The sequence below is a fragment of the Athene noctua genome, chromosome 5, assembly GCF_965140245.1.
Source record: "Athene noctua chromosome 5, bAthNoc1.hap1.1, whole genome shotgun sequence".
Classification (NCBI taxonomy): Eukaryota; Metazoa; Chordata; class Aves; order Strigiformes; family Strigidae; genus Athene; species Athene noctua.
The window spans coordinates 3634832-3649705 of record NC_134041.1 but is presented as its reverse complement, the minus strand read 5'-3'; the positions used below and the strand labels follow the sequence as shown (position 1 = coordinate 3649705).

Sequence of the window (14874 nt, the reverse complement as noted above, 5' to 3'; positions counted from 1 at the left end):
GTTGCCCACACTGTAAAAGTGACGTTAAGAGAAAGAGCATCATTGAGTGTGTATGTTCATCCAGACCCAGGGAGGGCAGCAGCAGGCTCTCTGGAAACCACAGGCCTTTTGGGGACAGCAGTCTGGGCATCATTTAGAGCTCAAATCAGGTAGAAACCAGATTGGAAGTTCATTCTTTGATCTTAAGGCCCTTGTAAAGAAATGCCAAAATAAGGCACTTAAATCAGACCCACAGGATATGTGGGTTTCCAGGAATGACCATAGTGAACACTTTCAATTTTGGAGAGAGTTTGAAGGAATCGTTAGTATTGAACTTACTATGCAGATACACAGGATTGCTTTGGCCCACGAGAGTCATTAGTACATGCTGCTACATTGATGCCATGTCTCTAATAGAATTACACAAGAGCACTAAGTGCCAGGGTCAAGATCATTTTTATGTATAAGAAGAAGAAATCATCTGGGTTAATTAGGTTAATACCAAAAGTGCCTGCTTTCCTATACTGCATTCAGCATGTGCATACATAGCCGGTAAGAATATGAACTTGTCTGCGTATACAGACACGAACGAATCCTTTCTGGATGGGAGGACAGCAGTGAAAATCTCACTCTTTCTGCTTGCAAATGGAAATAGTAAAATACAACCCATCTTTGTTTCTCTGATCGCATTGTTATTTTTAAAAAAATCCGTATTGTACTTGCTCTGAAGAATGGTAAATGATCACTAGCAATGCAGAATTCTCACAAAAAGGATCCTGCAAAAGAGAAGCATGGCTGTGCGGTGCCAAGTTCACGAGGAATTTTAAGCATTCTTAATTTTAATTTTCCTTAATGCTAGTAATTTTCCATTACTGTTGTACTTTTAGGTTGGAGATCGGATTGTCAGTATTAATGGGCAACCTTTGGATGGGCTGTCTCATGCAGATGCGGTTAATCTACTAAAGAATGCTTATGGGAGCATTATCCTGCAGGTATGGTGATAAATTGAACATGCAGCTGCATGAGGGTAGATAAATGGCATTCAAGAAAAAAAACCCTAAGCATCACTGGCACAAGGCATCACAGAATTGCAGGGTGCTTGCTGATGGGAATTACACAGAATGAAAAGCAAGAAATAATTTTCATTCAAAAATTCTTTATTGCCATTCATACAGGCTGTGAGCATGATTATATAAAAGCATAACAAAGAGAACAAAATAACTTGTTGCTACATGTGATAAATCAACAAGCTTCCAAGGTTTTTTTGTAATTTGAAGTTAACTAGGAACAAGAAATTACGTGTGTGTGTGTGTAAGTGTGCATGCCTGCAACTAGACTGTGACCAAACTGCCCACAGTGTTCATTTCCTTGTTCTTGAAAGGGGGAGAAGAAAGAAATGCTAGCAGCATTTAGTAAAAATGATAGCATCATCATTAAGGCAGTGCTGCCTAGAATTGATTATTCTACAGGTAATGAATAATAACACTCCAGAGAGAAAACAGTGTTATCACTGCTGCATTTATATGCTAGCTGAAAGGAAGACATGTTCTGCCACTTTGGTTCTAATTGCTGCTTGCCAGTATATTCATCTTTGGTTTATTTTTATGTTTCCACAAAGAAATGGAAAAAATACTTGACAGAGAGAATTCAAAATACTCCTCATTTGCAGAATTATTGTAACAATTGGAAAACAAGCTTAAGATGTACCACTAAAACCTACTCTAATTTTCTTTATCATCAAGCCTATTGGATTGGAACACGAGAGATTTTTGCAAGCTTATTCCTTGCATTACAACACAAATGTGACGATAAGAAATGAGGGGGGAAAAGGGGAAGAAAAAAAAAAAATTTAAATTATAATAACCTTAGTTTTAGTCTTGCTTATTCTTTGTTTTGTCTGTCCATGAACTACTGACCTGGTAAGTGATGAGCCAGTTCCAGAGCAGATGGCGTATTTGTGTAGTTCTATTGAAGTCAAAGGAAATACACAGATATACACCAGCTGAGGATTTTCTGTTAAATTATAGTTATCATATTGTTACTAACGTTGAGTAATTTCACTTTTCGTGTCAACAGTATTCCCTGAATAGAAAATGAAAGCTTGCTGCAGAACCCAAAATTGCTAATTTTGGAAGCTGTAATACAGCATATTCCACCTCATCGTGTATTTAAAAATATTCCTGATGAAGCACGCTGTCAGTTGGTCGCTCACATAAACAAAGAGGTTCTTCTAGAAATGTCTTTGGGTTTGTCAGTTGACGGTTTTCCTTCTGCATTTTTGCTGTCTAGCTTAAAATAAGCTTAATACTTTTTACAGATGATACAGGTTTGTGCTGATAGAATAGTCTGTTTTTCTCTATTAAAAATCTGTTATGTGAAGGTGGGATGTTATATTTTAATACCAGCAGGGAGTAGTGTTGAAGCCCTGCCATGAGCACGGTGATGTGGTTACCTTACATGCTAACCACAGGTACTCCTCAATCACCAGATTGCTTTTTTTTTTTTTTTTTTTTTAAAACAATCTAAATGGAATAATCCTATCGCTGTGATAATCATGACTGATGTGTCATTAAGTAATTCTATTTATTATCAGGTTACACCACTTCATGGCAAACTGCTTTGAAAGGTCAGATAATTGCGTTCAGTGGTGTGGAAAGGCTTATTATCAGTACGTCCTGGGAAGGATGGTAAAGGAGTTTGCAAATGCTGTTTGCAAATGGGAGATTAGGGTCTCAGGGGAACAATCATCCCTTTCGGCTGTTTTGATGCTTTGGTTTAATTTAATTTCTTTTCTGCAGGTGTAGTAATGAGATAAGGGGAAGCTTTTTTACAAGGTTGTTGAACTCTGATACGTTCTTACTGCCAGCTGAAGATTTTTGAATATAGATTTATTTTGCCCTTGTTTTATTTAACAACAAAATATGACAAATACTGGCTGGCACTCTTTCCCCTACTGCAATGGGAAGGAAAAGTTAACAGTGTCTTTCCTAGCTGAGCCAGGTGCAGCTATCTTGTCTGCCGGACCCCTTCATTTAGGGCATCTGAGAACCTGAGTCCGGGGATGCAAAATTTGTATGAGAACTAATCTTCCTTCCTCGAAAATGCTACCACCCTCTTGGCTTCAAGTGATTAGAAAGAGGGAAATATTGTTGTGGAAGAATTGTGAGCATTCATTTAAAACGGGGGATTTATATAATGGATTTTTTTATTTCGAAAAGGTACGTTTCCCTTAAGCCATGTTCACAGCAAAGAGTGGAAGAAGTACCTGTTAATTTTGATAAAATAAGGCCATAGATAGCTAGAGGAAATATTGAAAATATATTTACTGGGTACTTTCCACTGTCTCTGAGCTGAACTCCTGTGCTGTATAGTAAATGTCAAGCAGAGAAGAGTATTTCATCACAAGGAGATGGAATTAGGGGATAACCACAGCATGTAGTTGTTAGGAAATTGATGTCCTTTCAGCTGTAAAGACTTAAAATCCAAAACACTTCATAGTGGTTTCCTCAAACTTTTTCCAGAAAAAGCAAAGAACAGAAGATCAGCGTGCCATGGAAGGTTAAAAAAAAAAAAAAAAAGCTAGAGTGGCCATTGACACTTTGTGTTTAATAAATCCCACAGGCCTGCAAGCTTTTACACTTAAGAGGCTAAACCCCTGTGAAAAGCAAACCCCAGACTCTGGTCTGCAAGTAACTGTGTTCTCAGTATGGCCATAGCTGGCTTTGCACCTGACCTGCACAACATTGATAGGGTTGCTTTAAAAAGCCTGAGCAAGTCTGCTGCCCCACAACCTATCAAAATATCACTAATGACCATGTGGTGGTAATTCATGATGGTTTCAGAATAATACAGGAACCAGAATTGGCAAGTTTAAGAATCCAGTTTCTTGGGTTCACACTGGAAATGGCAGAAAAGTTGAAACCAAGGATTAACTTCTTCCCTGCTCAGCTAACAAAGCAGTGTGAGGTATTTCAGGGCCTTTGCCCGACAGCCCCATGGATCTCGGTACTTTGTTAAAGGCTAAGGTGCTCTCTGTGGGAGACCTTTGCTTTCAAGCCCAATCCTGGACACCTTGTTTTGAGATGTACCTATTTCCTTGACAAAATAACATCTTTTTCTGGATTATCCAGAAAGACTGTTCCCCTCTGCTCAGCATGTGAGTGATAAACATGGTAAAGCAAGAGAAAGATTCAGAGAAAAGTTTGCATTTAACCCCCAGAAAGGTGGCTACTGCTAACTCTGTTATTTGAAAATACTGAATTACAGAATCACAGAATCATCTAGGTCGGAAAAGACCTTGAAGATCACCTAGTCCAACCATTGACCTAATATTGCCAATTCTCATTTAGTTCTCATTAGTAGGACATTTAAGAGAGTAGGACTTGTATTTGAAATTTGCTTGGGGAAAAAAAATCATCAATAATTGATTTTCCCTAATGTATGGGCTATTTTCTACATAATTCGCCAAGATGTCTTTGGTATTAAGTGGACACACATAGTATTTCATTGCATCCTTCTGTTTAGGTTGTGGCTGATACCAACATCAGTGCCATTGCTACCCAGCTGGAGAGCATGTCTGCAGGATGCAACCTTAACTCTTCTTCTGAGCATCCTTCTGAAGATCCCGAGTAAGTTCGTACTTAGTCTGCACAGCTGACCTGGATTTCTGTGCGCCTTGCAAGGGAAAAGCCAAGAGTGGTGAAGGAGGTCTCTCCCATTGCTTTTCTCTCTAATTTTCCATCACCTTTAAAATGAAAACTTGTGACCTTCTCCAAGCTGATTACAGACTCATGGCCATCTTCACCTGATGACAGAAATTGCTTGAGTAAATAAGCACAAAATGTGTTTCCAAGCACTAGTTCTGGAGGTTTTTTTAAAAAAAGCGCATCTCCTTTCTTTTCTAATGTGTTATGCTGACATGTTAGTTCTGCCCTTATCTGTTGGCTTCCTTGCCTGAAAGGAGTTATGGTTGTAGCAATTGTAGCAAAAGACTAAGGCAAGAGGGTGTTAAAAAGTCTGGTATGAGACGCAAATGTTTCAAAACATGTCCCAGAACTTTCTTTGTCGTTTGAATCTTTTTAACTTTACAATTCAAAAAAATCTGATTAAAAAATGTTCTACTTAGAGCACTTCTGTATGGTGATGGAAGTTAAGAGATCTAGCCCTCCCATGACCATGCATCATTCTCCATCGTGTGCTTTTTAGGGCAGCTTATAGCATTCCAGTTATCATTTTGAAATTCATTTGATCTTCGTTCTGGTTTATTAGCTTCATTATGTTTTTCATTTTCATTCTTTGATTCATTATATTTATTTTAAGAAGCTGAGATGCAAGTTGCTGCCCTACCTCAGGGGGTTTTAAGTATAAAAGTTAAACTGCGCTGCATTCTCTAGTCTTACAATGTGAGATACTGGTTTTATTGGTGCTCTCAAAGAAGAATTGCTTACTTCACAAAAGGATTTGTATTCTCTTTTCATATCAAAATAGTAAGAAAAATTGAATGTGAAAATATGAAGCAGAATTAGGTAGGAATATGCAGTTGTTCTGTCCTAAAGAAATGGCTAGATATTAGTCATCAGAGGCTGCACCTTTATATAGGTGGAAAATGCCAAACAGCTTTTGTTTTTAGCTATGAGTGGTCTAAATTCCACCAAAAATCTTCCTCTGCTCAATGTAGACAATAAAAGCCCCTGAAGAGCAGTTCAGGGTCTAAGAGATAGACTGAGTGAGGGGCTCTCTGGAGTTACGAGACACAGGGGTCTAGGTCAAATATAAGTTGTTAGAAAACAGCCCAAAGAGCCTGCAGTAGAGCTGAGACTATAAACACAGGTGTTCCTGGCTGCACCCTGTCTGTTAGACTCATTCCTCTGAAGTCGTAAAATAAAATTACGCTGTAAGGAAATTGTTGCAGTTGCCACTTATGCAGACTAAAGATGACAGCTTGGCCGGTAAGAAAGCAAACTGTCCTTTACGTACGTGCAGCGACTGCAGACGAGGGGCATCTCAATTCTGCATCAGAGATAAGTGCTCTTGTTGAGTTCTTACGGAAAATAAGTCTTTTCAAAGTGAGGAGCTGCAGTACACAGAACAGCGTTTGAACTCCGGGCCACGCAGGAGTGTGTTTCAGCACAAGGGCAAGAGTTTGTGACTGTATGAAAAACTTCTTGATAGATAAATATCTCTGTAAGCATTCCTTCTGCATAAAGTCCCCAGAGACAGACATTGCTATTCTAAGTGATATTTATTGTGTTTTCAGAGCACCTCAGCCTAAGATTATTACTTTGGAGAAAGGCTCTGATGGACTGGGATTTAGTATTGTAGGGGGGTATGGAAGTCCCCATGGAGACCTGCCCATTTATGTCAAGACTATATTTGCCAAGGTATTTTGTTTTGTTTTGTTTTTTCCCTTTTTCTGTATTATCTTTAAAAATAAACCTAAGATTTGGCTTGGATAATATATTATGTAGTAGAAAGCAAAATGTACTGTCTAAGTACATTGATGTGAGTAAGTGGACCCAGAACTCACAGCCGGCTTCTCAGTTTATATTTCACATTACTGATGGCTGAAACAAGATACTTTATCTCAGCAAAATTGCTCTGTGTACTTGGAGAACTTGGTTTTATACATTAAAATATTTATAAGGCAGTTTTATATCTGTAAATCTCAAAATGCCTTGCAAGAGGTACAGAGGTATCCCTTTTCCCACTGTACAGGAGAGGAGATGGTTGCAGAGGTGCTGTATCTTTGTGGCTGAGCTGCAGCTGCAAAACCAGCAATAAGCTCCTGGCCTCAGAGAGCTGCCTCGGTGAGAAAAAACACGGGAAAAGGAAAATGTCATACCTTGTGCCTTGATAAAGAATTGGCTTACACATCAGTCCTGGCTGTGGTTGTTCCAGTTTCTCCCTCGTGCCTCTCTGAGCACTCCTGTGGGCTGTCTCAGCCCATCTCTGACCCCAGCCCTGAGTCTCAGAGGAGGACTTGGGGGTCCCAGCCAGGGGTACAGCAGTGGCTCTGGCCACCGAGGCTGAGGAAAAAACAGCCCAGCCCAGCCTCGAGGGCAGACAGCCCCAGAATGGCCACTGGTGTGGAGGGAGAGGTGCCCCTTGCTAGAAATGTGCTCGGCGTGGGCCAGCAAGATACATCAGGCACGGCCACGTGAGGGGAGTTTGGAAATGGGGAGGAGGAAGGGCAAACAGTGGGAATTAGGGATGCTTTCCATAAAGTAACTTCCAAGTCAGTCACACACAGTTGTTTGTCCCGTGCCTACTTGCTGTCACTTGTGTCAGCACTTCTGGCAGGGTAGATGATGGCATTAAGAAAACTTCATCTGAAGGTGGAGTAGAAGTCATGTCTTCTCTGCTTCTGCAATTCTGGGGCTCAAACCACAAATATCTGGTCTTTTTACAGTTTTCTATTGGAAGATATTATGTCTTTAAACTGATGCTTAAATATACAAGTTTCTAGGTGTGAGGAGAGCTGAGAAACCCTAAATCAAAGCCAGAATATACTGCAGTCACTGGTGGCCATGGAGCAGAAATGGACCCCATGAGGTGCCCTGTGGGCAGGGCAGGGCTCAGGATTTAGATGAAAGAGCTGCACTGAGGCCTCGGGAGGAGAACTGCCATTTCTAAAGCTCTGTGGGAGCTTCTCAGGACCTTCAGTGGAGCTCAGCTCCATCCAGGGCTGTTGTGCTGCGTGAGCTCTGCGTCCCTCTCCCTCCCCACATTTTAACCTGTTTCTCAGCACTGGCTGCGAAGTACACTTAAATACTTTTTTAATAAGCCTTTCCATAATTGTAAAAGCCAGAACCAGTCTTTACCCTGCATTTTTTTCAGGGATGAACCAATTCCCTCCTTCCCAGGGGTATCACCTGCCCGCGCCGCCCCAGACCTTAGAGGGTTGGCTGAGGGATGGGCAACGGTTGAAGCGCTCAGGGAGACTTCAGCACCCTCATTCCCCACGCCCCCCGCCCAGTTAGGGTGGGATTTCCAGTGCTGCATCCCTCCTCATTCCATCCATCAGCATTCCGAGAGGCGGGAGGGCTCGGGCTACCAGGCGCTAATGGCTGGCTTTGCTGTTTGCAGGGAGCAGCTGCGGACGATGGCAGACTGAAGCGTGGCGATCAGATTGTAGCAGTTAACGGGGAAGCTTTGGAAGGTGTGAGCCATGAGCAAGCTGTAGCTATTCTGAAGCGCCAGAAAGGAACTGTAACGTTAACGGTGTTGTCGTGAATGTCATTGCGCTCGCGGAGATAAATACAATTATTTTAGAACATCAGTAGAGCTATAATAGTCCTGTTCGGCCCTGAGCAGGATGTAAAGCAAACCCTGGCAAAAATGAATCAATACTCACCCCATTGCCAGAAAGGGTAGTGTGCATCTCGAGCTTCATTTAGCCTTTCCCATTTATCAGCCTTTCTCCCCACCCTCCCCTACTTCTGGTGGCTTTTGAGGTTTCTCTGGACAAGTTTAATTAAGAAACTTCAAAGAACAATATCCATTTTACTTTATTTGTACATCAGTTTATCCCCACTAGTCTGAACGCCAGTTACAACTGCTGAACCTGGAATCAGTTCGCACACAAAAGAGAATTTAGATCATCAACTGATCTCATCTGATGAGCAGAAATAAATGCCGAGTGACTTGTCATCTCACTCATGATTTACTTATGCTAATTGTCCTTTCAAGTATGCCAGAAAACATTAGCAATGTAATTAAATTACCACTGTTCCAAATGATGAAATATCAAATTCTCCTCTGGGAAATTATTTGTGCTCGGCACAGTAAGTCTGATAGTCAAATGTGAACTTCTCATGTTTATCTCTTTGGGTAGGTCTATGGAAGTTAGTCAGAGGTAATTACTGTGATGTGTCAATTTGCAGCCTTTAGCATGAAAAATAAACTAGGGGAGAGGGAAATTTTATTTTTTTAGGCTTTTAAAATGTTTGAGCCTTTTCAGATATTTAGGCAGCATGAACAACAACAACCTATCTCGTTCTATTCTAATTATATTTTTAAAGAAGAAGAACTGTGCTGATATATGCCAGGCGTGTTGCACACAAAGGCAGTTGTTGTTGTTGTTGTGCCAAGTTGCAGCATAATTGTTCATCCTGAAACTTTAATGAAGACAAAAGTTTGCTTCGGCAATGTGATCCTGTAATTCTAGTCATGATGGTGAGGAGTCCCTCTGCACATTGTCTTTAAGGATAGATGAAGTTAATCCAAACCAGCAAACCATTTTACATTTTCAGGAGTCTCCCCAAGATCAGATAGTACAGGAAGAGGCTTTCACGGATCACAGAGGATGCTTCTCTCCTGGGGCTGCTGGAGTTCAATTTTGGATAATACCAAACCCCAGGCTGGCTGCCGTGCCCACCCTCCCCAGGGCAGAGCGTGCAGAAGAGGCTTCTTCAGCCCCTTCCAGCGAGTCAGACGGCTCAGGCAAAGCCCCCGATTATTTTTTTGGTTTAAGCTAAGCCAGGCAAGAGTACGCTGAAGCCCACGAGGAGCCTTCCCAAAGCCTGTCCCGCTCTGCGCGGTGGAGGTGGGATGCAGGGAACATTCAGCCAGAAGTTCACAACGTGATTACGTGTCGCAGCCATTCCTGCAGTGATTATATGACCATGGCCTTAGTGATTTAGCAAATGAATTTGGCAGGCAGATTAATGGCAATGCAAGTCATTGTGGTTTAATCTTCCTATCCAGAGGAACAGTAGGGTTTTAGAGGAAGCAGCCCGGTCTGATCTGGGCTATTTGGTATCATTTATAACGATGATGTAGCTGGGAGAAATGAAGGGGGGGGATATCAAAATTGGCTGCTCATTTTATATGAAAAATCCCTCGAATTAAATGGAAAGAAGATTCAAAATCTGCAGTATAATAACTGAGAAGCACAGGGTTTGTGTTAAAGGTACTGTTGTTTGGTATCTCTTAGCTGGAGTGGGTATTTCCCCATTTTACTGAAAAGAATGAGGTGACCTACACTGGAACAAGCGAGCTGTGATCAGCTCCCTTTGAAACGGTTTTCCTTATTTCATTGAAAAGTTTTCTTTTGGTAATCACGAAGTGCATTTAGCCTGCTGGAGCAATTAGTGGGTATGCCGTTAATAGTGCCTGGAAGAGACTTCATGTTTTCAGTGGATTCCCACTGTACTGTTTGATTTGCCAAGTGAAGTGTTAGTGGAACCTCGACTGTAGATACACAGAAATATGTCCAGATGTAGCAAATTGGGAGAATTTTTAACAAACTGCCTTTGGTTGCAAAAGTATCCAAGGCATGCAGAAGTTAAGGGTGGCTAGGTGAAGTGTGAAGAGGTACCCTCAGAAATCCTGTATGGGATTTATGAACAGAATGTAATGATTCCTCTGCCTGATTATGTTTTTATAACCGCTGCATTCCTACTTTAAGATGTTGCCACATTTAATCTATGAAGTTTTACACGGCTATTTATTAGCCTATTATGCACATACTGTTCATATACATAAAGAATAGAATTTATGGGCTGAGATATTTTGCACTTCTCATTGCTCAGAATGAGAGAGAACATTTTCTGCTTCTTGTAATTTGCACTTTGTGTGTTGAATATATTACTGCCAAAAATTATATTGCAACTAATTGATAAACCAGTGACCATGCGGAGAAGCGTGTGCTGTATGTACAGGACCAAGTTAGATAATTAAATTTGCATTACGCTTGTCTGGGTTGAGGTGTTCTGGTTTGTTTAAAACTTTATTTCTGTGCAAGGGAAAAGGCAATTAAACCTCTTGATTGTATGTTTACGTATATCAGTAAAATGAGACGTTTTATGACTTCGAAGATTCTAAATAAAGCTCCGGTTACATAAATAGTTGTGCTTTTTTTAATTTTATTTTTATTTCTTAATTTAAGTGGCTGCTCAACTCTACTGCGTGAGATCTTTGCTTTTCTGAGTAGGGCCAGTGACTGCCCTTCCTGGGGAAGTGGCGTGGTGGAAGGCCGCGGTGTCAGCCGGCCGCGGTGTCAGCCGGCCGCGGTGTCAGCCGGCCGCGGTGTCAGCCCGCCGAGGCTCTGTGCACAGGCCGCAGCATTGCTCCCGAGGGAGACAGTCACAGGGAGCCACCCCGTGACCATCTGCCCCCCAGCAGAGGGGTACAGCCACAGGAACATCAACAAAAACGGCTCGGTGGAGAGACCAGGGATCTGGTGTGTGGGCAGCAAAACCAGGGGATGAAGACAGGTGCCGAGCGATCGTTACTGTGCCAGGAGGAGTCGACACGAAGGACACTTGCAGGAGGAGCATCTATACCACAGGCAGCTGGCAACCCTTCAGAGGTGCCACTTGCCACCATTTCAACTCATAAGTACGGGTGGGAAGGGTTCTCCTGCTTGGCTTGAGGACTCAGCTGTCAGAACTTTTCCTTTTAGAAGAGCCACATGCTGTTCGCAGTCCCTCCATCATCTTCCTCACCTGGAGAGACAGGGACTAACCTGCAGTTTGCAGTGACACCATCAAGGATATCCTTGACGTCACCAGGAGCCATCTTAGGACTGTTTGCATTTCTCAGCAAACTCTGCAAAGAAAAGGGCACGTTACACCTGTGTTTAGACTCCTTCCGAAGGCTGGCGTTGAGATGCTGCAAGTTTTTGCATCCTCCCCACCGCGTGAACTTGCCAGAGAACAAAGTCTGTCCAGGCATGATCCTGCTGCTGAGCTTTGGAAGGACCCGCTGGGTGCAGCCTCGTCGGGCAGCGACGTGATCCGTGGCAGCGGACGGTGGGCTGGTGTGGGCAGCCTGGAGGGGTCAGGGGACTCAGTCCCATTGCCCTGCTCCATAAGGAATTGCTGTACTGCCTCTAAATCCCCTGTAATTAATCAGATGGCAATTACAACCCTGGGAGTATGACATACAGAGAGTCTGTTGAGGTAATAAGATTACGCCGAGATGGAGCAGTTAATGTACCTTCACCTGAAAGAACTGGAATGAATTAATTTAACATTACATATGTATAAAACATCCGTTTTTACAGTTGCGCTGAGCATTGATATATAATTCCATTATCATCTTTCTCCACGGTTTCACACTTCCACATCCATAATTTAGCTGTATTTACATTCTGGTTAAACACTGTCACGGTCACTGTTTTTTCTCATAGCAGCAATGGACATTCTGTTCTCTAACACACACGATCCTGTGACAGCTGGACATTTTAGGGTGGCAACAAATCAGAGCGTGCCATGTTCTGCAACATCCCAACCACAAAAAGAACAAGGATCACCTTGACTTTGCCTTCAGCCTTGTCCAGGCAGGCTCCAAGGTCTCTGCTGCTTTCGCAAGTCTGGTGGGGTTGAAGCAGAGTTTATTCCAGATTCCTGCACAAAAAGGAAAATACGCACTGGCAGTGGAAAAGCTCTTCATTTCTGATAGCACAGCCCCTGCTGTAGGTGCTGTGTCTCTGTACCTGCTCGGTTAAAATTAAAAATCACATCCTAATCAAACCGTGGCAATTGAAACGGCAGTGACACGGGGTTATTCTGCTGTGCTTCCCATCCGGGATGCCCTGGGCAGGCTGCAGACCCGCTGAGCTCGGCTTTTCCTTTCCGTCACATCCTCAGAAACAGGTTTTCTCTCCAGAAATGAGACGATGTTGCAGTTGCTTTTACAAACTCACCAGTGAGCTGCCACAAGGCGGAGGTTAAACCACAAAAAGATGAGGTCCTCAAAGGTCTCCTTTTTCCTGAAAAAAAATGTACTTTTGGGGAGGGTTCCTTCTTCGCACTTTGAATGAGAATGGGCTCTTCTGTCTCATAAAGCCCTTCACCGGCATTTTTTCTCTTTTCTTCTTTTTTAACACTTTGATGTGTAGGTACGACAGACCATCTGTTGAAAATAAACGTAAGTGTAGAAGACGGGTTTCTCCTGGTGCTCTGGGAGCTCGTTTGCTGCAGGTTCTGGTTTATTTGTATGCAGCAGAAAAGGAGCGGCAGATAAATCCCCCTAAACAGCAATACCCTGTCCTTCCCTCCTTGCCCCTCTCTGCCAGGTGGGCTTTTTTACAGACTTGTTTCTTTTCAAGGAAGAAGGACACTGGATGCTTGTGTGCAACGATGCTTCTAAAGTGCAAACTCAGTGCAAATCTCACTGCAGATGGGAGGCAGCAAGAGCGTAACGCCACACCTGGGCACCCCCACGAGAGAAAAACAAGGACCCACAGCCCGATGTGTTTGCTGAAATCTGTGTGCGGGGCCCCCAGGGGCTGAGCTGGGCCCTTGTGGTACCCCCCAACCCTCGTCCTCCCATCACAGCACATGGGGCTAAACCCTGCGCCCCATTGCATGACCCATCGCAAGGTTTGGGGGCTCAGCGAAGGCCTTCACTGGCCCTCGCCTTATGTGACAGGGTGGATTCACGTGCTGGAGATGGTGTTTTGCAGCACGGTCATGCCAAAAAAAATCTCATTTTAGCATTTGCTCCAAGCTGCTTGAAGAAAGGCCCCCGCTGCAGGTGACCCCCTTGCTGGCGTCACCACCAGTCCCTGCCCTGGCGTCTCTGCAGGATTCCTGCTGGAGGAAATCCTGGCCTGGTGTCTGCTGCTTGCTGGAAAGCAGCTTTATCCGGTGAGAAGTGCCTGTGGGACCGTGCCTGCCAGGTTTGTTTCTTAGTTGGGTGTTTTACTGCTCCTGCCAGAGAAGCAGGAATCAGCACTACAACCCCTGACGCTCACAAAAACCTCTTAAACTGCTGCATTGCGGGAAGCAGATAATCCCAGGCAAATTATTATTATGTGGGCAAACAAAATATGGCTGGTTTTTAAACCGGGGAGTGGGGTATCAAATGGAGAGGGCTGCTGGTGTTACCCTGTGCGGGGTAAAGCCTGAGGTCGTGGTGTTTGACCCCCACCGTGCCAGACGTGCCCCTCGCAGGTGCTGGGGGTACGTGGGCCCTGGCCTTGGGGTGGCACCTGGGTGTCGGCGGCGTGGCAGCAGCTGGTGGCCCTCTCTCCAGGGCTGGAGCCCACCCTGCCAGAGTTGTGAAATCCCTCGCAGACCCAGGGCTTCGTTAACCATATTTTTCTCATCTTTCTCCAAATGGGGCTATAAACCCTTACATGGAAACAGCTGCCCTTGAAAACATAATACTCTATTAATATTTTCAACTCTTTGAAAACGCTTAGTAGTTGTGACCCTTCTTTTCATTCCCCCCAGCAGCGTACAGGGAGGCAGTGCGTTCCCGAGCCCCTTGCCCACGGCTGCCATCAACTGATGGCACCAGCGCTGGACCAGGGCAGGGACCTGGCACATCCTCACCAAACGGCGACAGCCACCAGCCAGGGACATCTGTGCAGGCCCCAGCTGTGGTGGCTGCACCGGCTCCAGGCATTGTGCTCCCACCGCTTTTTCTGCTGAAATGGCACTAGATGGAGCAATTGACAAAATATTGTGTTTCTGGTGCCTTCAACCCGCTGCCTGGTGGCCCTGCCAGAGTGGCTGCCCCAAGGGATGCTCTGAGGATGCTCCATCCTCTCAGCCCAGACTGGGAAAGACAAACTCCCAAACCTCTGAGCGGGCTTTTTCCCCTGCAAATAGGTGGGTGCTGTGAAAAGGGGATAACTGGGTGCCACAGCGAGAGATTTCTAGGAAATGAAATCATGGGCTGTCTCTCCCCTGCTGATAACTACTCTCCATCCCTGGCAAAAGTGGGGCTGGGACAGCTGCCGGCCTCACCCCATGGACCCCAAAGCAGAGGTGCTGTCGATGTGCCCAACATGCTGCCCCTGTGGCAGCTCATTCCCTCGCAGCAAATAAATCTGCCTTTGCCACAGAGACATTCATCTCTTCCAAGAATATTAAATTCTGCTGATAGTCACTGAACTGACACTATCCAAGCTGCTGATGGGGCCAGTTCTGGGTGACAAAC

At 44.1% G+C, this 14874-nt stretch overlaps 1 protein-coding gene across 1 annotated transcript in view; it reads left to right on the top strand.

The window, feature by feature from the left end:
• Nucleotides 1-10862, top strand: part of PATJ (PATJ crumbs cell polarity complex component) — a 155816-nt gene extending 144954 nt beyond the window's left edge. The window contains exons 42-45 of the mRNA XM_074906085.1: nt 867-971; nt 4504-4607; nt 6236-6359; nt 8065-10862. Of these exons, the coding sequence (XP_074762186.1) occupies nt 867-971; nt 4504-4607; nt 6236-6359; nt 8065-8211 (480 nt within the window). The 3' untranslated portion in view covers nt 8212-10862. The remainder of the gene's footprint in view (nt 1-866; nt 972-4503; nt 4608-6235; nt 6360-8064) is intronic.
• The last annotated feature ends 4012 nt before the right edge of the window (nt 10863-14874 follow it).